Source organism: Alosa sapidissima, chromosome 20 (assembly GCF_018492685.1).
Source record: "Alosa sapidissima isolate fAloSap1 chromosome 20, fAloSap1.pri, whole genome shotgun sequence".
Classification (NCBI taxonomy): Eukaryota; Metazoa; Chordata; class Actinopteri; order Clupeiformes; family Clupeidae; genus Alosa; species Alosa sapidissima.
Genome location: NC_055976.1, coordinates 21,150,606 through 21,172,970, shown reverse-complemented (window position 1 = coordinate 21,172,970; position 22,365 = coordinate 21,150,606). Strand labels below are relative to the sequence as shown.

Below are 22,365 nucleotides of genomic sequence, written 5' to 3'. Positions count from 1 at the left end.
AAAGGAAGAGAGAGAGAAATAAACAAGAGGGAGTAAGAGTGGCGGTACTCCGTAGGTTTTTGCTCAGTGGTTTCCGCTCCCGCTGTTATGGAGGGGGCACTTTTAATTGCATTCCAGTGGAATTTCTAATGCAGCTGGCTAGCGGACAACTGCATCGAAAGAGAGAGGGGGGATCTGCTGTGATTTTGGCGGATGACACTCGGACCGGGGAGAATGAGGGATTTCGTAAACTGCCCTCCTGCCCTCTGCAAAGGAAAAACGTGCCAAATGACCGACAAGGCGCCTGCAGTCCATTTTGAAGGCTGATAAAAGGATCTGGCTCTTGTTCCAGCTTTTCAGCTTTCGGGCAAGTGAAGAGGTTGTCAGTAACTAGATACCACAACTTTTGTATTTAAAGGGACTGCCTCTTTCCTATAGGTCGGGCTTTCAGCCAGAGATAGAGAGGGTAAGCCCTCAGGTTGTTTTGCACTGAGAGATCTTGACAGAAGACAGAATCAGCAAGTCTAACACGAGACAGCATCTCCGTCTCGTTCTGTTCCCTTCCTTCTCTCTCTCCTTCTCCCTCTCTACCTTTCTTGCCTGTCTGCTTTTCTGACCGTGTGCTGGATCACAAGAGGAGGAGACGTGGAAGACAAAAAAAAAATCTACACTAACAGTTAAGCAGTAGAATCTGACAACAACTAGAAAAGGAAGACTGATTTCACTCCTTGACTCCCAGCATGGAGCCTTGACTTTTTGGGTGTCCTCAGCCTGGAGAATACTTGCAGATGCACTTTTCCTGAAGCTGTGTTAGAAAGCCACCATATGCAGTCTGCTGCCTACAAAGACTTTTACTTTTTCCGTCAGAGCCTTGCGTGTCTTTCGTCAGAGCCTTGCGTGATTTGTTTTTCATCACAGCCTTGCGTGATTTGTTTGGGAAACATGCAAGGTGGGAATATCTCTGTTTGTTTGCTTTCGTGCTCTCGTATTCCCCTCCCTCAGCACACCATGACCGGGACTCTCGGACATCTTCCGATTCGCAAGCTGTGACATCACCACTCTCTTCAACAGTGCTTGGGAGTTTAAAATCCAATTTTTTTTTGTTGGGGAGACGGGGGGGGGGGTTCTTTTGTGTCTGTGAATCGTGGTTAGTGGAGCGATCTGGAGCTCAATAGAGCTATTGTTTGAATTCGGGGGTCTCTCACGCTGCAAAATCTCATCTTGCTCCAACACACAACCAACCCCCAGCCGCCCCCCCACCCTTTTGCTTTCCCTTGGCCCCCATCAGCTACCCACCCCACCCAACCCCCAACCAAGCCAAACCAAGCCCCCCACCCCCACCCCCACCCCCTCCTCCTCCAAGCCCGCTCACCCGAACATCCCTCCCTCATTTCCCGCTTGCTTCCACCACCCCTTCTCACGTTCCCGAGCCTGGGAAGCCACTTTCTGTGCGGAAGCCGGAGTGCTCTCATGTGGATCTGGAAGACCGTAAGCCTGGATTAACTGCACGGGGTAATGGGTCGCCGGGCACATCTGCCGTGGGATCACTTTCGGGAAATCGAGAGGATCTAGCAGGGCTGTCGCTGTCAGGAGCTTAGGCGGTACTCCTGCTTTTTTTCACCCATCTACGTGGGTGGGTTTTTCAGGGTTTTTTTTTTTGATAACGTGGAGATTTGCCAATCCTCACGTGAGCGTAAAGGTTTGTGCTTGTGTGGGTGTTGTGTGGGTGTTTTGTCTGCGTGGACAGAAGAGCCAGTGGAGGTGACAGTTTGTGTTTGTGTTCACCATGCTTCAGGGTCTGAGGTAGAGGAGTGCTCTTAGTGGGAAGGAGGCGGGGGGGGGGCGGTTGTGGACGGAAGTCCTGAGAGGTGGCTAGACAGTCTGCCTCTGTCGGACATCGGCATGAAGAAAACGCGCAGCACCACACTGCGCCGAGCCTGGCCGAGCTCTGACTTTTCCGATCGGGGCTCTGAACGTGTCCGTTCGCGAAGCGAGAAAGACTACCGGCTCCACAAGCGATACCCCCCAGCATTCATCGCCCATTCGCCACGAGGATACATGGCAACAGGTGAGTCCGATTCTCCTCATCATCAGCATCTGAAGGTCCCAAAAACAGATGCACCATTCAGAATGTAAGCCAGCCCAGGCTTGGTCCTCTATTCTGCAGATGATTTGCCACAGCTTAAGCAGACTATAGGACGCTTGCTCAGCTGAGTCTGAAACAATTCAAACTCAGCTGAGGCTGAAACAAACCTTTTTAATCCACCCGTCCAACTTTTCTACTTCTCAACACAGACCTGCACGGGCATTTCTAAGGATTTGCTTTAGACTGCCTGGTAGCTTAATATTCATGACAATCAAGTCAACAGAATGCAAAGAAATCAGATTTACTACCTATCGTTAAGGTGGAAAGTTTCTATGGTGATGATCTGGTGAACGAAACCCACTGATGGATGGTAGGACGTTTATGTCTATGTGGCGATGAAATTTGTAAGAGCTGCTTCCACACGGCGAGAGTTGTAGAGTGCTGAGATGTGTGAGCACTGCGGAGGAGGACCTGGTCTGTTGGAGCGAGGTCTGCTTCTCATCATACTAGCGCGGTTCATTAACGCGTGGCACACTCCTCCTCCACAGCAACATTAGTTAATGAGCGATGGTGTGCAGGGGGAGTGAGGACTGATCTGTCAGTGAGGGATTAGTGACCAGCAGCAACCCTCATAAGTGGCCAGTAATGAGGGACAGGCTACCTCCTCGAATGTACAGTACTTTTTTTAACAAAAAAAAAAAAAAACTGAGGTAGATTGCTGTGTAAATCCCAGAGAATGCCTGAACCCCCAGATAGATAGATAGATAGATAGATAGATAGATACTTTATTGATCCCCAGGGGAAATTCAGCTTTTCAGTCTTTTTTTAAATACTTTTTTTTCACTTTGACTTCAGTTAAAAGTGTGCAGAGAATCAACGACGATTGAATTGTGGCTCATTTACGGATGGGCACACTGGACACCCAACCAGCTCCAAATGTATGCAAGGCCGCTTGACAACGGTCATTGTGCGCCTACTTAGGCCCCTCCCCCTTAAGGATAAAAAGGGAGAAAGGCTGAATGGCCTCACAGTGTGTGGTGCCAAGTCCTGCAATGGTTCGAGGGTCTTTTACGTCTCCTAGCAACCTGCGGGGTCAGAGGTTAAATGATGTGGCCATTATGGTAAATGAATATAGTTTCAAAGAATGACAAAGGGTTGGCATTGGTTAAAGCTGACTGGTGGTGTAGAGTTGTGCCAAGGTTTTTTCACTCCGTGTATTATCGAGTGGTTTTGTCTCTCCAAGTCTGTAAAAATCCTTCATGAGCTTGCATTTGTTTAAAGACGTCATTAACGCAATGTTTACAATACTGTTTACAGACTTAAAAAAAAAACTGTGCCCAATGAAAGGAGATGTGAAGGACCTTATAAACCTGAAGCACAAAAACAGATTGTGTTTGAATTAAAGTGTCATGGCGCTCTCCTGTTTTTTTGTTGGACTCCCATACATCTTTGCAGATGGATTCAGTTTCAAGTTGGTCCTTTTTGGTTTATGTTAAACTGAGTCATCTGTTAATTCGCCCTCCCAGAAGGAGTTTACAAATCCAAGTCCCGTCAATGAGCGGTGCTCGTAAACAGCAGCACACACAACTTCACCCACCACACACTCGGACACACACACTCACTTCCATTCACATAACCCCTGGAGTCTAACCCACAACTAGCAAAAGGGGCAAAACCTGCTCAGTACGTTCACAACAAATGCTTGCAATGCTGCAGGAGCCGACAAAGCATCATGTGGCCATGTTATTTCTAGAGCCAGAGAGAGGAGTGGAGAGTTTTACATGAGGTAGAGCATAAGCCTGCAGGATTTGGGGGAAAGCACAGCGCCTGACTTCTGCCCCGTGCCCCCTCATGAGGGGTCCCTTCAGAGCGTTCTAGTGAGGCTGTGTGGGTGTGTGTGTGTAGGGTGGGTGAGGGTGGTGGGTTGACTTATGTAGGGGTCACAATCAAAGGCATTGTTTAGAGATAAACACCTCAGGACTTGAGGGAGGGAGACCCACAGAGGAGCCGAGAGGCTAAGCTGGACCCTGTGCTAGGTCTTATCAGTGTGATTATGCTTCTGGATGGATGGAGGGAGGGAGGGATGGAGATATGGATGTAAGGATGGAGGGATATAGGGAGAAATGGAGGGAGCAATAGTCTCAGGCTGGGGCTGTTGAGTCTCTCTTCAGAGGATTAAGCTCATTTTCACTATTTTAGCCATCGTTTATGCACACAGCTGTATATACAGATACGCAGACACACAAACACTCTCACACGCACATAGACACACTCTCACACACACGCACACAGATACACACACAACATGCACACACATACACACACTCTCACACGCATATAAACACACTCACACACACGCACATACACACACTCTCACACACACATGCACACACTCTCTCACACATTCTTATACACACACACGCGCACGCACACACATGCTCAGTCACACCAATTGTGAGTCTTTACAGCGCTTTACAATGTACAAAACAAGTACAATGATTTAGTATAACATTAACTCGGAAATGGGAAATTAAGCTTAGTCACTCAGGATCAACTGCCTTTTAGCTTAGTTGTAGTTTAGCTGGATTAGTCAGACATGGTTTTCTGCAGGAAGGTAGAGGAATTATGTCCTACTCGATTCTCAAGAATACTTTCACACAGATGAGGTATCACTGTCCACAACACCATTTTAGTTTGAATATGTAGCATGCATCCAGTATGAATCGGCCATTATGGTTCATTCAGAATGCACCATTTGGTACGGATCGTCTTGTCTGCATCTTGTAAATTAGCATGGGCCATTTGGTATACATTATGTAGTCAGAACAATCTAGGATGGGTCATCTAAAGATCATTCAGTATCTGCCCAGAGCAACAATATGTTTGGGTCTCTTCAGCTGAATCCAGTCTGACAAAGGAAGGCCATTTAAATCTCCTAGAAAACCCCCTGAAATCCTCTTTTCAGTGAAGCAGGGCTGAGGTTTTTGTGTACGCACTTATCACACCTGGCCATCTTTCAGCTAGAAATTATGCAGTCTGACTGCAGCCTGGCTTTTGGATCAAGTCCCAGAGCCATTAGAACAAGTTTGTGTGTGGTGTGGGTGTGTGAAAGTGTTTGTATTTTTGTTTGTCTTTTTGTACGTATATTTGTGTCTGATGGTGTGGTTGAATGTTTTAGTGTTTGTGGTGTACACTTATGGTATGTATGTGTGTTTTACTCATGTTTCATGTAAACATCTTGTAGCTGTGTCTGCAAGGACCACTTCTCAGTCATAAAGATTGCCAAGGAAATTCCTTTGGAGAGTCGGAGGAAAAATGTGGGTGATCTCAAGTTTGAAGAGGTTATGCTTAAGGCTAGCTGCTACACTCCACTTCATGAATGTTGATGCATATAACATATAACAGGCCAGTATTTAACAATGTGACAATATTGCATTACATTACATAAAATACACACACACACGCACACACACACACACACACACACACACACACTCCACATTATTCCTCTCTCTATTCACAAATGGGGTCAGTTGAGTGTAGAAGCTGATACCATAGTCATCCCTAACCCACTTTCACTGGCATTGTGTGTGTGTTTGTTTGTGTGTGTTTGGTGTGTGTGTGTGTGGTTGTATTTGTGTGTGTGTGTGTTCGTGTGTGCTGGATTGAGTGAAGGGGATTGTAACATTGTGCTGTATTAGTAGACACGTAGCAATCTCTCAGTCTTATCCTAGTGGATATTGGACAGTGTGCAGTATATGCTGCTTATGACCCAGTTAGTAGGTCAAAACCATTATTTGTTGCATACTCATCCTCCGTATAGGACGTAACTCAAGCTGCATGTATGGGAAATGCAAAGCCGCACACAAAAGTCCTTGAAAATACCACATTGTTCACTCTTTGTGAAAAGAAGTCCTTTTAAATGCAGTTGCTTGTCTGAACTTAATGCTGTCCTGCATTACAGGACGTATGCATTCGCCTGATGGCTTCTACATTCTCACTACTCTTGAATTTCCCCAAAGGCTCGGCCATTTAGGCCTTGCTGCTGAGGCGGGCGGTATTGTAAACCGGACTCGTGTTGTGTATCACACACGTCCACCAATCTTTGCCACTGGAGTATTTTACCTGATGGTGCGGGGACTGACCCAACACAGCACACAAGGACGCGGAGTGTCAGTGTGAGTGATGCGCTTGTGTACCGTGGCGGTTGGGAGAGGGGACGAGTTGGCGTGTGGCCACAGAGACGATTCCCCCAGGCCTGTGACTCCCCCGATGGAGTTAGCGCTGAAATCCCAGCCGGCTCAGTCTGGCCCCTCACTGACAGCCTGACTGACCCCTCATTACTTGGCACCATTCCTCCACCTCTCCCCCTCTGTCTCTCTCTCTCTTTCTATTTCTCTCCACCTTTCTATTAGTCTATCTATCTCTCTTTGCACAGAGAGAGAGAGAGAACAGCTGACTTTTATTCAGTTCACTGAAATGTTGTTTATTGACTTCAGCTTGCTGTGTAGTGTACACTATTGCAAATGGCATTTATAGAAAGAAAATATATAAACAAAACAAGGATAAATACATGAAAATAAGCTAAACAAAAGGACAATTGGTTGTTGGGTCATTTGTGTGTGTGTGTCCCATCCTTTGTCTTTAACTCTCTTTCTCTCTCTCTCTCTCTCAATTCAATTCAATTCAATTCAATTCAATTCAATTCAAGGTAGCTTTATTGGCATGACAAATATTTCTTTGCATTGCCAAAGCAGGACATCAAACAATACAATACAGAACATACGATAGATAAGACTCTCTCTCTCTCGCGCTCTCTCTCTCTCTCTCTCTCTCTCTTTCTCTCTTTTTCTCTCTCTCTCTTTCTCCCCCCCCTCTCTCTCTCTCTTTCTCTCTGCTTCTCTCTCTTTCTCTATCTCTCCCTCTCTCTCTCTCTCTCTCTCTCTCTCTCTCTCTCTCTCTTTCTCTCTGCCTCTCTCTCTCTCTCTCTCTCTCTCTCTCTCTCTCTCTCTCTCTCTCTCTCTCTTTCTCCCCCCCCCCCTCTCTCTCTCTCTATCTCTCCCTCTCCCTCCCTCTCGCTCGCTCTTTCCTCTCTCTCTCTCTCTTTCTCTCTGCCTCTCTCTCTCTCTTTCTCTTTCTCTCCCTCTCCCTCCCTCTCGCTCGCTCTTTCCTCTCTCTCTGTCTTTTCTTTCCATCGTTTCCCCCTGCTCCCGCTGACACACGGTTTGGGTAAAAACCGCTGCATCTTGGCCCTTCCCCAACATCTCCATCATGTTCTCCAGTCGGCTATAAGTCATTTTAAACGTCCTCTATGTTTGCATCAGACTTTTTATTAGTTTCTCCTTTTTAAGCTTTTTTTTTTTATCTTACCAGATCAAGGATGCATGTAGCGCTGCAGATGTCACAGCGCCTGTGAGCTCAAAGGCCCCTTTTTGAAGGTCTCGCTCGTATCCTTTTATTTCTTCTCTTTGGGCTTGCTATGCATGCAGGTCATCTTTATTCCTCCGTCTCATCATCGGTGCAGCTCTCGGAAGATTGCGAGTGCTAAATCATGCCCTAGAGGTAGAGTTGGGATATAAAGCTTTTTATGCCCTCTTTGGTATTTCTTTAATATTTTTTGTAAGACAACAGTTAGTATCACGCATTCTTTCCATAAGATGTCTTATGCTGTACGAGCCTGTGACCCTTTTTGATTTATTCTCCTCATTTCATTTCATTGGATGACGTAATATAATTGTGTGAACGTCTCTTTAAGAATAGTTGTAAGAAAAGACGTGGGAAAGACCCAGGAGAGCAACCATTTTTGGTATTTCATAAATTTCCAACATGGCTTTGCTCAGTCTGTCAGTCTACACATTACAGATCATGCAACGACAACGAATAAAATGTGTGTGGAATTCGTTCGAATAGCTTTGTACTACCCTCGAAACGCCCAAACATGCCTAGTCTGAAAATAGCCTTCACTATGTCCTCATCCTCTGGTCAATGCCAGCTTCACTAGGCGGCGGGCTCTGAGTCAGCCTCGTCTGTAGAAACGGTGGTGCCTTTTGGAAGGTTCAAAGGTTGGAAGATAAAGTGAAGTCGGCTGCTCTGACTAATCAGCGTTACGTCATGGAACTGGGAATGGAACTCGTTACCCAGCAGCTCCAATGCCCAGCTAAACACCCCACACCACCCCACCCACCCCACACCACCCCACGCTCTTCCTGTAAACCTCGAGGCCCCTCCACGCCCCCCCCCCCCCCCCCCCCCCCCCTACTGCCGCTGATTAACTGTGCGGGGGTGCGGGGGCCTCTCACTCCGGTGACCTCTGCAGCGGCCGGCCGTGTTGCCCCAGACTCCATCCATCACACCTCCAGTATGCAGCTCTGCAGCGCGGCTGCTGTGTGGCTCTTCAGTGGGGCTCTCCTCCTGTTTCACAGTGCTGACGCAGGCAGAAGGAACACAACATGGAGTATATAACGATGGCTCATCTTCAACAGAGAGAAGTGTGTGTGTGTGTGTGTGTGTGTGTGTGTGTGTTTGTCATGTGAGGCTGCAGAGACCTCTGACTAGTCACCATAGCAGTGGCGCTCAGAGATGTCATCACTCATTCTGTTATGTTCACACACACACACACACAAATACACACACACACACACACACACACACACACACACACACACACACACACACACACACACACACACACACACACACACACACACACACAAATGGGCTGGTGGAAGAGTCAGGAGACTGATCAGGCCACAGTGGCAGTTTGTCACAGTCACATATGAGTAAGTGCAAGGAATGACCTGTAGGATGTTTGTGTCTCTCTGTGTCTTATTTTCTGCTTCGTTTTTTTTCATATGTCTTGATTTTTCTTTTTGTGGTTTTATTTTTTTTCTGGTGATATAAGGAAACTTAAAATTCTCACTTTCTTTTCTCTTTCTCTCTCTCTCTATCTATCTATCTATCTATCTATCTTTCTCTATCTCTGTATCTCTCTCTCTATCCCTATCTATCTATCTATCTATCTATCTATCTATCCCTCTCTGTCTCACTATATTCTAAATGGTGGCATCAATACATGCATCCTCTATGGATTCCCCGTCCATCCCAATGTCACCGCCCCACTACAGTCTCATTTCCGCTCTAGTTCTAGGGCAAATAGTAAAGATGCAACCGACTTCACACAGTATGCTATAGGTCCAAGTGTAATCAATTGAATATACTGTACAGCACAAGGTCAGTGAACTTAGTTACAGGACTGACCAAATACAGTTGTGTTGTGTGTGTGGAACACATACATATGCCGTGTCAGTGCTTTGTTGCTGATGAAAATATGCTTCCAGAAAATCTGCTGACAAAACAGTCCAATACACCATACTGACAGCACTTGTGAGTGGAGTGTGAGCCGTGTGTGAGTGTGTGTGGCTTGGCTCCTCCCCCTTCCCCACTCCTCTCTCTCCTGTGTGCAGAGCATCCCCCTGCCACTAGCATGTTTGCTCACGCGCACAGTGTGGAGCATTAGAGGGAGCAGTGCATGATGGGATGGCATGAACTCGTTTACCCTGCCGCTGCACGGCTGCTGATGCCGTTGCCGTCGGCAAGCAGGGATGCCCTGTGGCTGCCTGACGCAACCTCGCCGCCCGCTTGGAAACGCTACGTCTGTGCCGGGCTCTAGTCGTCCCCTGCTGTGACACTGTGCACACTGCCATTCTCATCTCTCGCCCCCTTTCTCTCTCTCCCTCTCTTTCTCTCTCTCTCTCTTTTTCTCTCTCTTGCTCTCTCTCTCTCACATTCATGCACACACACTCACACACCGACATACTCTTACACACATCTCTCTCTCTCTCCCTTTCTCTCTCTCTCTCTTTCTCTCTTTTTCTCTCTCTTGCTCTCTCTCTCTCTCTCACATTCACATTCACACACACACACTCACACTCACACACACACACACACACACTCTCACATACACACACACATCTCTCTCTCTCTTTCTCTTTTTTTCTCTCTCTTGCTCTCTCTCTCTCTCACATTCACGCACACACACTCACACACACACACTCTCACACACACACACACACATCTCTCTCTCTCTCTCTCTGTTTGTCTAGCTTTCTCTCTGCATCTTCATCCTTTCACCCCTCCTCTCCCTCTCCCTCTCTCTCCTTCTGTCATCCTTCTCTCAGTCTTTCCCCTCTCTCCTCCCTTTCTTTCTCTCTGTCACACAAAGCCTCATTTTCCACAGTGTTTCAATCTTCCCATCCTCTCTTCCTCTCTTTCCTCTTTCTCTCCTGTGAGCTTCATCTTAGTCTCTTCTCTCTCTTCTCTCTCTTCTCTCTCTCTCTCTCTCTCTCTATCTGTCTCTCTTGCTCTCCTCTGCTCCACCTCTTGGCAGGGGTCCAGAGAGGTTCCCTAGCTCCTGTTCCATCCCTCCCATTCTTGCGTTTCATGCTATTTTTATGGCTTTGTGTATCTTCATCCCAGGAGAGGACGGATGAGTTAATGAACACAGAGTCAGTGCCTTCATCTCAGCTACACACACACACACACACACACACACACACACACACACACAGCTGTTTTTTGTTCTAGTGGCTGCAGTTAAAGTCAAACGCTCATTATAAAGAGAGGGGGAAAATGAGAAGCTAAATAGCGTAGTTTCTGTATTTCAACTCAAAGCCAAAACACACATAGCGACCTCTGCCAGTAATGTTAGCTGCTCTTTTTTGCACACTTTAAGTTTTAGGGATTCTTTGGCTGTGCTAGTCTCTCTGTGGCATGGGGTGTGAGTGTTGTGTAATAGCAATCATCTCCAGTGTGGCATTCATAGATGTTTTGGTCATGGTGCTCTGAATGTTACACCAAGCAAACACATTGCCCTATATGTGCTATGGCTATTTTTATCCTGCTGTACTTTGCTGTGTTTAATGATGAATGAAAAGCCTCAGCAGCTGTGTGTGTCTATGTCTTTGCATATGCGTGTGTGTTTGTGTATGTGTGTGCGTGTGTGCGCGCGTGTGTGCGTGTGTGTGTTTCTGTTTTTTTAGTGTGCAGAGGGACTACTTGCATGTGTGCCAGCTTGTGTGCACAGTGCACCTTAAATAGACTAGTGTTTGTGCCAATTGTTTCTTTGCATTTCAAACACACAGCGTTCAACAGACTCTCATTTGCATGTGTTCCTGTGGATAATGTACTGTATCTTGGAAGACACAGTCGAAGCTGCGAGGAGCTGGTTCTGCTTCTTGGGCTTGGCGTAGGCAGCTCTGAAAAACCAGGAACCCAAGGCAGGGTTCATCTGAACCAGCAAGCTTTGGCAGGATTAGAGCATTTCCTAATCCAAAAGAATCAGTGCGTATACAAAGCAATAAAATCTCTGGCTTATTAAAAATGGATGTTGTGGGGAGGGGTGGGGTGAGGGGCCGGGGGGTGGGGGCCAGTCAGATGGTCTGGACTGCCTTCGGATGACCGGCTGTTTGAGAGTGGATCCAGGAGCCCCCGGTCGACTGTGAGAGGCCATGCAGTAAACCATAGTGGATTTTTAGGAGAACTGGACAAATATGGAAATAATCAACCTGTGCATTCATCAGTGTCTCTTTTTCCAAAATTCCTCAGGTTGAGAGACCGAGGGAAGGGTTAGGGGGATGTGTGTGTGTGTGTGTCTGTGGTGTGTGTGTGTGTGTCTGTGGTGTGTGTGTGTGTGCGTGGGGGGGTAAATTGGAGAAATAGGGGGAGATGGAAAGCAGGGTAATGAGAGAGAAAGAGAAAGATAGAGTGAGAGAGGAGTTGTAGAGGTAAGATGGAACACGGCTGTGGTGTCAGCATTCAGGTTGATGAATGAGCAGAGGAGAGAGGGACAGACAAGAGAGAGGAGGGGTGAGAGAGGAGAGGAGAGGAGAGAGGAACAGACAAGAGAGAGGAGGGGTGAGAGAGGAGAGGAGAGGAGAGAGGAACAGACAAGAGAGAGGAGGGGTGAGAAAGGAGGAGAGGAGAGGCGGAGAGATGGACATATTTGAGGTAAAGGGGAAAAAAAACAGCAGTCCCTGGAGTTCCATATGTCTTTTGCCATACCATGAACACTCCGAGGTCACTCTGGGTTTGACAGGATGAATCATCTCTCTCTCTCTCTCTCTCTCTGTCTCTCTCTCTCTCTCTCTCTCTCTCCCCTTATGTGCTTCTCTATCTGCCCCTCTCTTTGTCTTCTCTATCTCCTTTTCACTCTGGAGCGTCGTCTGTCTGCACTTGTGTTTATTCTTGTACTACTTGCACAGTTAGTCAGAAGGACTGGGAAAATGCACTCATACTGACTAATGATGTCTCATTTACACACACACACACACACACACACACACACGTACAACTGTGACGCACACAATAACTATGTTTTTGTTCCTGGATAAGAATTTAAGTCATTATTTGGTTATCAACTCACTGACGGCTTCCCAGTAGTAGTTTACATTTTGAAAAGAAAAGCTGACGCCTCCATTTAATCATATATAATGAGTGCTAATGTGACTGCTTTTGTTATGGGAAAGTGTGTTAAAGTTGTTAGCACATGGCGCTTATGGACCGAGAGCATCTGGTCAGTAGGTCAGCTCCTTCACTGTGAATCGTAGCCCAGAGAATAACGCCCATGTAAACCCAGGAGAGAATGGCCTCGGCCCAGGCAGACGGAGAGCCACGAGGCTCGGCCAAACAACAGCTGGGCCCGGAGGATCTCGCCGAAATCTCCCTTCCCACAAGACATGGAAGCTTTATCTTGAAGATTTCCTATCGTGTTTGTGTGTTTAGGTGTGTATGTGGGTGTGAGGGTGTGTGTGTGTGGTCAGACTGGCGTAGAATACTGTGCCAGATGCCAGCTCTCAGCCCCACAGACCTTGCGAGATTAGACATGCGATTACTCAAATTTCATTCCAGCATCGAATCTTTGGCTGGACCTTTTCCCACAACTCTCTGCACTGTTTCCATGCTGTCATTTCCTGTCGTTTTCTCCTTCTCTAGCTTAAGAAGATGGACTATTGTGGTGATGTTTTTGAGCTGTGTTATGGCCATTTTAAGTCACAGTGAAGTGGAGTAGTGATGGCCCATGGCTAAGAGTGTGGCAGTAGACCTGGCAATTGGCTGAGAGACAACACAGGCCTGAATTTTCTTAGTGGGCTTCAGTCTAAACGTTGGGTCTTTAGCCTGTCGCCGGTGGGATAATGTGGCTTTTGGGACTCTTCCACTGGTGTTCAATGTAGCAGACGAGTTCAGTCAAGCTCAGGGGGAAAAAAGGCCCCGACAGAAAGCAAACACATTTGTTTCACAGTCTACTACAGTGACGGCCGGGTGTGTGGATACGCAGCTTATGTGTATTTGATGTTGTTTTAGTGGCCCTCTTACTCTGTGACTACAATCCAGTAGCCTAACTTGAGTCAGGAGGCTCCCAGGGATTCTGTTGCGATCTGTGTGGAAAGAAGACAAATTACATTACATGTGCCTACGGTTTTGGCATTGGCTGCAAGCATTATTCATGTGTGTTCTTCTTCACCCATGCCGCAGAGACTTTCATTCAACTGTGTCCTATTGCTTATATTGAACAAAGTATGTCAATGTCCACTGTTTTGACCTGCAGTGCCCTGAATGAATATTGTTTATAATGTTGAGAGGACCCAGAAGTGAGTCACACACATCACTGTTGTGTATTGCTGTGTGGCGTGCAGCGCGTAGTGTTGTTTTCAAGTTTGTGCAAGTCTCCTCTTTCATCAGCTTTGGGTTGGATAGCATTTTAAGGAGTGCGGTCGACAGAGAGCAAACATTATTCTGCCGGGATTGTTCTGAACTCGGCTCCAGCTCGCTAGGGCTCTTTTGTGTGCACACGAGGAAAAATACGGTGTGGTTTGGTGGATGTGAAACTTTTGTGGTGCCAGGAGGCCTACTACAGGGCTAAAAGGAGCTAGGTTATTGGAAGGGTACGAGAGAAGCTGAGCAGGATTGCACTGGACATGCTAGAGTCGACAAATACATTGCCACCAGTAGTAGCAGCAGGAGTGATAAAAAATGTCCGCCCTGCTGTTGTTGTTGTTGTTGTTGTTGTTGTTGTTTCTTTTGTTATTATTTTATCTGATGTGTGGAATGCAGAGCCCTCACCTGAAGGAACTTTCTCTCATCTCTTTCAAGTCTAAATCAAGCTGCACTTGCTGGTGCATAAGGAGATAATGCACCAGCAGGACGTGCCTGAACTTGCTGCAGGATTTAGCGGTGATCCAAAAGCACAGTAGAGTGGTTACATCTCATACATGTTTTGATCTCCCTGAGAGATGAAACAAAGGGTGGTTACAGTGGAGGACACACACACACACACACACACACACACACACACACACACACACACACACACACACACACACACACACACACACACACACAGACGCGTGCAGAGTGCCAGTTCATGGCTCTTTCATGTGATGTCATGCTCCTTTCCTCCAATTGGTTCACGGCTGTTGTTGGCTTCTTACCACCATCTAGTGTTTGAGCAGGTGAAGCTTCTCCTCAGCAAGCCTCTGAAGGCCACCTCAGAGACACCCAGCTCTTTTAATTCTCTGCTAGATATTGATCAACATTTTTACCCTCATGCCAAATTAGTTTATTTCATTGAATTGTAGGTTTTTTTTCCATTACACACGTATTTTAATATAAACATAATATGCACTTCCATCCAGACATGTGGGTATGTATTTTCAACTGATTTGCATAGTTCTCACAGCTATGCTGGCAATATATGCAAACATTTATATTCAAAGATGAATCTTGCTGCAGGGTTGGTGGTGGTTGGTTAGTTAGTTATATTCCCCCGTTATGTATATTTCCTCGTACCTCAAAATGTGTATTTTATGAAATATTAACAGAGCACATAACTGAACCTTTTACACACAGACTTGCCTTATGAACTCCAGAAGAAAGTTAAATGTGCAAATCCCCTGCTCTCATCAGGAATGGTTCTGATTAGGACCGGTCAGTGTGTTATGTATGGATTACGAGGCCACTTTGTGTGTAAACGCCAGGTGAGGCACTGTACTTCATGTTGGTCCTAAAGGGAGATTTATGGGGACACGTTTCTGGGGTCTCGTTAAACAAAATACTGAATTCCTTGCCAGATACACAGACAGCCATTTTTGCAAGAGAAATACTTGGTTTTGATTGGCACCTCTGCAGTCTCTTTATAATAATATAGCTGCAAGCAGCAATGCGGGGGCCAAGCAGTGCGCTATAGCAGGAATGGCGTTGCCATGGCATGAGCAAGTTTGATGGCAATTGGATAAAGAACGGCTGAGAAATAAGCTCATTTACTTTGTTACAGCGCCCCTAGAGGCCAAATTACACCAATGTCCTTGTGCGTTCTTACAATCAGCTCCCATGTCCGTCTACCAAGTTTGGATTTCATACACCAAAGTTTTGCTGAGATGTGAGCTCACTTTCTTTATTGCAACACCCCTAGAGGCCAAATGAGACCACTTTCCTTGCATGTCCTCACAATCAGCTAATATGTCCATGTATCAAGTTTGGACTTCATACAACGAAGCGTTGCTGAGATATGAGCCCACTTCCTGTATTACAGCGCCCCCTATAGAGGCCAAATGATGCCAATTTCCTACTGTGTCCTCACAATCAGATACCAAGTCCCTGTAACAAGTTTGAACTTCATACATCAAAGCGTTGCTGAGATACAAGCTCACTTCCTGTATTGCAGTGCCCCCTATAGAGGCTAAATAATGCCAATTTCCTAGTGTGTCCTCACAATCAGATACCAAGTCCCTGTACCAAGTTTGGACTTCATACATTAAAGCGTAGCCGAGATGTTAGCCCACTTCCTGTTAGGCGGCATCGTCGCCATGTGTGATTGGATGTCCCGGGCAAACAAACTTGAAAATAAAAAATCTGACAAGTATCGTTTGTGCGGCTCGGTCTGAAGATCATCTCCGCCAAGTTCTGTGAAAATCGGATGAAATTTGTAACCGCTGAAACTTTTCGTAGAGTTTGGACTAAATCCAATATGGCAGAGGTCCAATATGGCGGAAAGTGACGGGATAGGGGTAGATGAACTCAGGATGGTCCAAGGATTCAGACGCTACCTCAATTGTGAAAATCAGACAAAAGAGTCAAGGATCACGCGCATGAACGCATGTCCAGCATTGAACTGGTGGTGGCGCTAGAGCGTTCAATGTATATGCATAAAAATTGCTGTGAGTGATTGGGACATTGTCCTGACTAATGGTATCAAGTTTTGTTATGTTAACTCAAAGCGTCACGGAGATGTTAGTCCACTTCCTGTTTGGCGGCTTCGTCGCCTTATTTGATTGGCTGTCACGGGCAAACAAATTTGAAATTGAAAAATCTGGCAAGTATCGTTTTTGCGGCTCGGGCAGAAGATCATCTCCGTCAAGTTCCGTGAAAATCGGATGAAATTTCTGACCGCTGAAACTTTTCGTAGGGTTTGGACTAAATCCAATATGGCGGAGGTCCAATATGGCGGAAAGTGACGTAATAGGGGTCATTGAACTTAGGTCGGTCCAGGGATTCCAACGGTGCCTGATATGTGAAAATCGGAGTGTTGGGCATAGAGTTCTGGAAATTGGTGAGAGTGATCATGGGACAGTGCTGAATCAGTGTGCCAAATTTCATAACTTTAGACCCAGCGGTTCAATTTTCAGCCAGATTTTGACCTGTTGGTGGCGCTAGATGGCTGGGTTTAGAGGTCCGTAAATGAGTGTGAGTGGTCAGTGTAGTGTCCCGAAACTTTCTGCCAAAAATCTGCACTTTTTAGCTAGGCGTTCTATGGGCTGCCATAGACTCCAATGGCGGAAGTGTAATAATAATAGGAAAAGCTAGTAACTCAATACTACTAGCCCCCAATTATACCTTATCTAGTTTTTTTTTCCCAATCTAAGTGATAATATAATATCACTACATTTAAAGTTTCGTTTTGCACCCTGGGTACTGTGTGAGCACATCATTTCTGTTGGGTTTGCAGGAGGCACCCGTGTCTATTAATTGCTAGGAGCAGCACCTGGTCTCCGGTTTCAGATTGCAGGAAGTTCAGGCCATCTTGGCGCTTGCTCGGCGAAACGCATACAATTAGTCCCGAGACTCGAGTTTGACAGGCAGGTCCGGAGCTTTAGTATCCGTGAGACAGTAGTGTTAACTTCCAGCTCCCCGAGGCACTTGCCTCCTCCTCCCCACCAGAGCCAGGAGCCAGCTGGCTTAGGCCTGGTCCTGTCACTCTTCCCCTGGCTACTGGTGTCCACCCCAAACCCCACGGCCTTGCGGATCCAGGGCTGCAGTGCAGTTTTTGCATGTTGCCTCTGGTTCTTATTTGGTTGGAGTGCAGTTTATTTAAAGTCACTGTCTAGCAGTCAATGTTAATCCCTTCTTTTGTGGCCAGGAGAGGAGGCCATACTGCCCTTCCCCCATGCTACTTACACACACACATTCACACTGTCTCCCCATGCTACTTACACACACACACACACACACACACACACACACACACACACAGACATTCACACTGTCTCCCCATGCTACTTACACACACACACACACACACACACACACACACACACACATTCACACTGTTTCCTATTTCTCATCACACCCTCTTGTCACGTTAACAGATTTTGCCAGAAGCTACTACCAGCACTGATACCAACAATTAATAACTTGACCCACCAGTTCTGAATGTGCAACTGAAATTGTCAAGCCCCAGCAAACAGTTTTCCATATGGCTCCGTCTGTCTGTTCTCTTGTGACATGGCCCAAGTATGCATTCATTCCCTATAGTGTGGAGCCTTATTTGCATTCTTTTGCCACTGAATAAAAACTTGGCCCTGCGGATCTGAATGTTGAGCCACAAACATTGGCCCAAGTAAACCGCTGTCCGTGTTGCTTAGACTGGTACTTCTTGGTGGTCTTCATGCATTCAAACCCTTTTCCTAATGTGGGGGTATTTTGAATACTTTTTTTGTGATTAATCACAGATTTCATTCAAAAGCTTACTCGGAGCACAGGGGGATGTTTCACAGATTTATCATTATGAGTGGTCCTTGTTGCTCCACCATTTTAAGTTCGAGGATGTTGTGTAATGATAAATAATGGCAAATAAGTCTTCTCCCTTTCCTTAAATAGCCACTGGTGGTTGAGTCTGTTCCTAATTGGATAACAAAAGACATTCACCTTCCCCCACCTCTCTTGCCAGCCCCGAGAGAGAGAGAGAGAGAGAGAGAGAGAGAGAGAGAGAGAAGCAAGAGTCTCACCTGCTTTTTGCCACACCACAGAGCACAGTGGCCCTGAGTCGGCCCTGTTGCACTGGCCCCTTAATTTGTAATTAGCTGGTTCAATCACACGGGGCTTGCAAAGGCAAGAGAGAGCGGGCGAGAGAGAGATAGAGAGACACGTAGGGGAAATTAATGGGAGCCTCTCTAGGCAGCAAATCGTTGGGCAACTGCTGGGAAGCGTTGCCATGGCGACGTGTTCTGGGGTGGGGGGAGGGGGGAGGGCTTGTGTGTCAGCAGGCACTCACTGGGAGAGAAGGGGAGGGAGCAGCACGGCAAACGGAGCACAGCCGAGCCACGATGTGATTGGTCACACCTCCCTTGTCTTTGTGTGGAGAGGAGCATTCTGGGTAAGACCCTGGAGTGAATGCTCATTTGTCTGAAGACAGCAGCCAAAAGAGCTGCCTTTGACTCGCACTTGGATTACGGAGCGACCCAGAAGCAGGAGAGGGGGAATAAAAAAAGCCAAGGTACTGAATATCTATCCTTCGTTTAATTTTTTCCCTGCTCTAGCGAGCGCCTCGCTCTTTTCCCCCCTTGTCTCGGTGGCGTATGTGTGTGTGTGCATTAATTAGGTTGTGTTACGTAGCAGGGCTGGACTGAGTCACAATAGAAGGGGGTGGGGTCGAGCAGGAGGTGCATGGACAAAGAGCGGCTGGCTATGAGGGGGAATCGTCTACCACTGAATTGTCAGGCGCAGAATTTTCCTCTTATGCCTCTACCATAACCCCCCCCCCCCCTTCCCAACACACACACATACACATACACACACACATTCCCTTCCCTTCCCTTATTGCCCATCCCACAACTCAAACGTTTATGCGCCATCACCGGACAGCAGAGAGGGCCTCTGGAGAGCGAGATGTTAGTGTGTGTACGTTGAGGGAGCGTGATACCTGCGTTTTTTTTTACCCCTCCCTCCACCCCCCCCCCCCCCCCCCCCCCCCCCCCGCCATCCCCTTCTCTCAGTCATAAGCTTGGTGTTTTGAAGAGGTCCCCTCGGACTCTCTCCTCCTCACGTCATGCCCTGACCTCCATGGTCTCTCGTCTCCGGTGAAGGACCCCTCCTCTCCTGCTTGCTCCGTAAGGAGATAGATAGAAAGGGAGAGAGAGAGAGGACGAGAGGGAGGAGGATGGGAATTTAAAGATGGCCCGTGTGGTGAGATTTTTTTGGGGGGAGGGCTTGGGATTGCTTGTGCAGTTGTTGGCCAGGGAAGAATGAGAATGGAGGGTTTGATGTGTGTGTGTATGTGTGTGTGTGAGAGAGAGAGAGAGAGAGAGGTTTTGTCACTTTAAGACCCCCCTCCCTCCTCCTCCACTATGACTCCACCACTCCGCAGCTGTGCTCAGCGTCGTGCTTGAGGGACCCCAGTCGGCCATGCTGGAGTGGGGGGTGGGTGAAACCAGGAGGGGTTAGTGTGTGTGTGTGTCTGGGGGTGGGGGGGGGTGATAACTGAAGTTTGAGAAAGAGAGAGAGAGAGAGAGAGAGAGAGAGCCCGCAGAGTAGCATCACATGTTTTCTATCAGGCCCCTCTGCGCTGAGCGTATTGTTGACACGTCTGAATGAATGAGGTCACTTCCTGGGCCAACCTCTCTCTGCTATCACCACAGCCATCGGGATCGGATAAGTCAAGTTTTTATATCGGCTTTTGTTCACTTTGATTGCACCTCTCTGTGCATGGGGAAGGTGTGAATGACCTTGTTTTGGTGTGGAGATGTTTAAGGGTAGGAATGAAATATGTCAGTTGTGGTACCACCTTTGTATTGTTGTTTTGTAATATAGTTTTTTCCCTATATTTGTCTCAGTGTTTCCCATACATTTACTTATTTGTGGCGGCCCACCACAATATCAACATTGACCACCACACAATGATTTTCCAGGTTGTACTAAATTGTGCTTAAATCTGGTTAGCATCATAACCACGCTGTGCTAATTGGTTAAAAACTGTTGCACTCAAGTTAATTCTGCAAACCAACCACCACAAATGGAATTCAATTCTCTGGGAAACACCGTTTGTCTCCAAAGTCCAAGTATCCTTGTAGAATCTTACAACATTATGTTTTATATTAAGTTGAGATTTGATAAGAAAACCAACAAAAGGAAAACGGATTAATATTTTTGTTTATGAATGTGTCATCTTGGTAAGTCAGTAGGTGGATTCTTTTCTGCCAAAACAATGACTAAGCTGAGAGCCTGTGTCGGAGCCAACAGAGACCGAGTATGTTGTTACTGCTTCAGATCAGTCTTCAGCTTTCTCCCGTGCCATTGTGATTCAGAAGAGGCCCTGACGTCCTGCAGTTTGATTCCTATCAGCCCTTTTCATTCAGCCCAGAGCTGTTGACCTGTCACACAGATCAAAGGCCTGGAAAACCACCCATATCAATGTCCACACTGCTGCAGAGTGAAACAGCTGTTCCGTGGAGGACTTTGGCGATTTTCTGCGGGACGAAAAAAAAAATATATTATATATCTAAAAACATTTTAAACGGCATTGGACTTAGGCTGATACCTGATAAAGTGCCATATCCAAGCCACGAGAAAGCTGATACACATCATCTGTGTGTTCATTTTTCCAAAACAAACTAGGCCAGGATTCAACTTGACAGTTCAGAGGATTATACACAGCGTATGGCTGTATCTGTGTATCATTACGGATTTTTAAATGGCACATTGGTAATAAATTAGTTCTTCTCAAGTTTACTACATAGACAGGGATCTCATAGGATACTTAGTTAAGAGTATTTATCAGAGTGTAGTAACCTTACCAGTGCTTTACCTATAACCTTACCAATGCTTTACCCATAACCTTACCAATGCTTTAACCAGCTATGTTGTTCCTCATTTTGCTTGTTTCAATAACTTGCTGTCATGTTTCAGTTGGGGCTGATAACAGTGTTTGCTCACAAAACAGTTTCTTAGTTGTCAAGAAGAACCAGCATTATCTTCTTCAAACATAGACTCCAACTGCTGCAGGTGTGTTCTTGAAACTGTCTGCAGCAGTAGCCTAGATGCCACTCGGCCAGTTCCGCTGGCTAGAACTCACTCTTGACTGACTTGTCTTCTGTCTTTCACCCAGTTTATTATGATGCATATTTACCAATGATATGGAGCCCAGTTAACCTTAGCATCAGACATAGCCCTGCATGGTCACCCAACACTCTGCAGCGGTGTCACCTCCATCTCTCTTGGGCAGACTAGAGATAGAGTGTCCTCTCCGTCTTACACGCTGGAGCTCAGGCGTTTCATCACATTGGTGCTAGTGTAGGGTGCCCTGTCTTTCACATGGGCAAGTGAGGCTAATCAGTTTACTTTCTGCTCCTGGTGCCAGGCCCCTGCATTAACCATGTGTGTGTTTACTTCCTGCTCCCGGTACCAGGCCCCTGCGTTAACCATGTGTGTGTTTACTTCCTGCTCCCGGTGCCAGGCCCCTGCGTTAACCATGTGTGTGTTTTTTGTCCCCGAACCAAGCCGAGTGCTGGCTTTGCTTGCCCCAAGCATTGCCAGCCCTTTGGTGCTTAGACTAGGCACCCTTTGGTGCTTAGACATTCTCCCCAAACCTCCACACACACATGCAAAATCTCCCCACCTGCTAGTGATCGCCCTCCAGTTAATAGGTCGCCATTTGGCTGCCGGGGGAACGCGTCTTGTGCCAACACGGGTGGTGGTCACGATCGTGGCTGTGGAATGGAAGGGAGCACCAATTTTACTCTCACTCAGCCGTCGGGCTGTACGTCAGCCAAGTGTGATCTGAGCTCTTGGTTTCGGTTGTTGTGCTTGTAAGAGTTCCAGAGAGGCAATCACACAAAGTCAGAATCCTTAATGCAAAAGTCAGCTTGCTTTCGCCGCACAAAATGATTGTTGTATATGAAACGTTTTGACTTAAGTGAACAATTAACAGAGATATGATCTTCCCATTCAGGAAACTATTTGCAAAGTATGTCATATGTTTCATGTAAGGCATCTGTCAAGCCATCAATTAGTTATCAAATGATCAGGCACTATAT

At 46.7% G+C, this 22,365-nt stretch overlaps 1 protein-coding gene across 7 annotated transcripts in view; it reads left to right on the top strand.

Annotated features, from left to right (window-relative positions):
- Positions 1–22,365, top strand: part of stox2b (storkhead box 2b) — a 61,897-nt gene that overhangs the window by 25,483 nt on the left and 14,049 nt on the right. For 2 of the 7 annotated variants that reach the window (XM_042075367.1, XM_042075366.1), the window contains exon 1: positions 1,357–2,047. The exons of 4 other annotated variants lie outside the window; for them this stretch is intronic. In XM_042075367.1, coding sequence (XP_041931301.1) covers positions 1,882–2,047 — 166 coding nt within the window. In that variant the 5' untranslated portion in view covers positions 1,357–1,881. Of the gene's footprint in view, positions 1–1,356; positions 2,048–18,693; positions 18,831–22,365 lie in introns of those variants that run through there. One more of the 7 variants, XM_042075368.1, reaches the window with a different exon arrangement.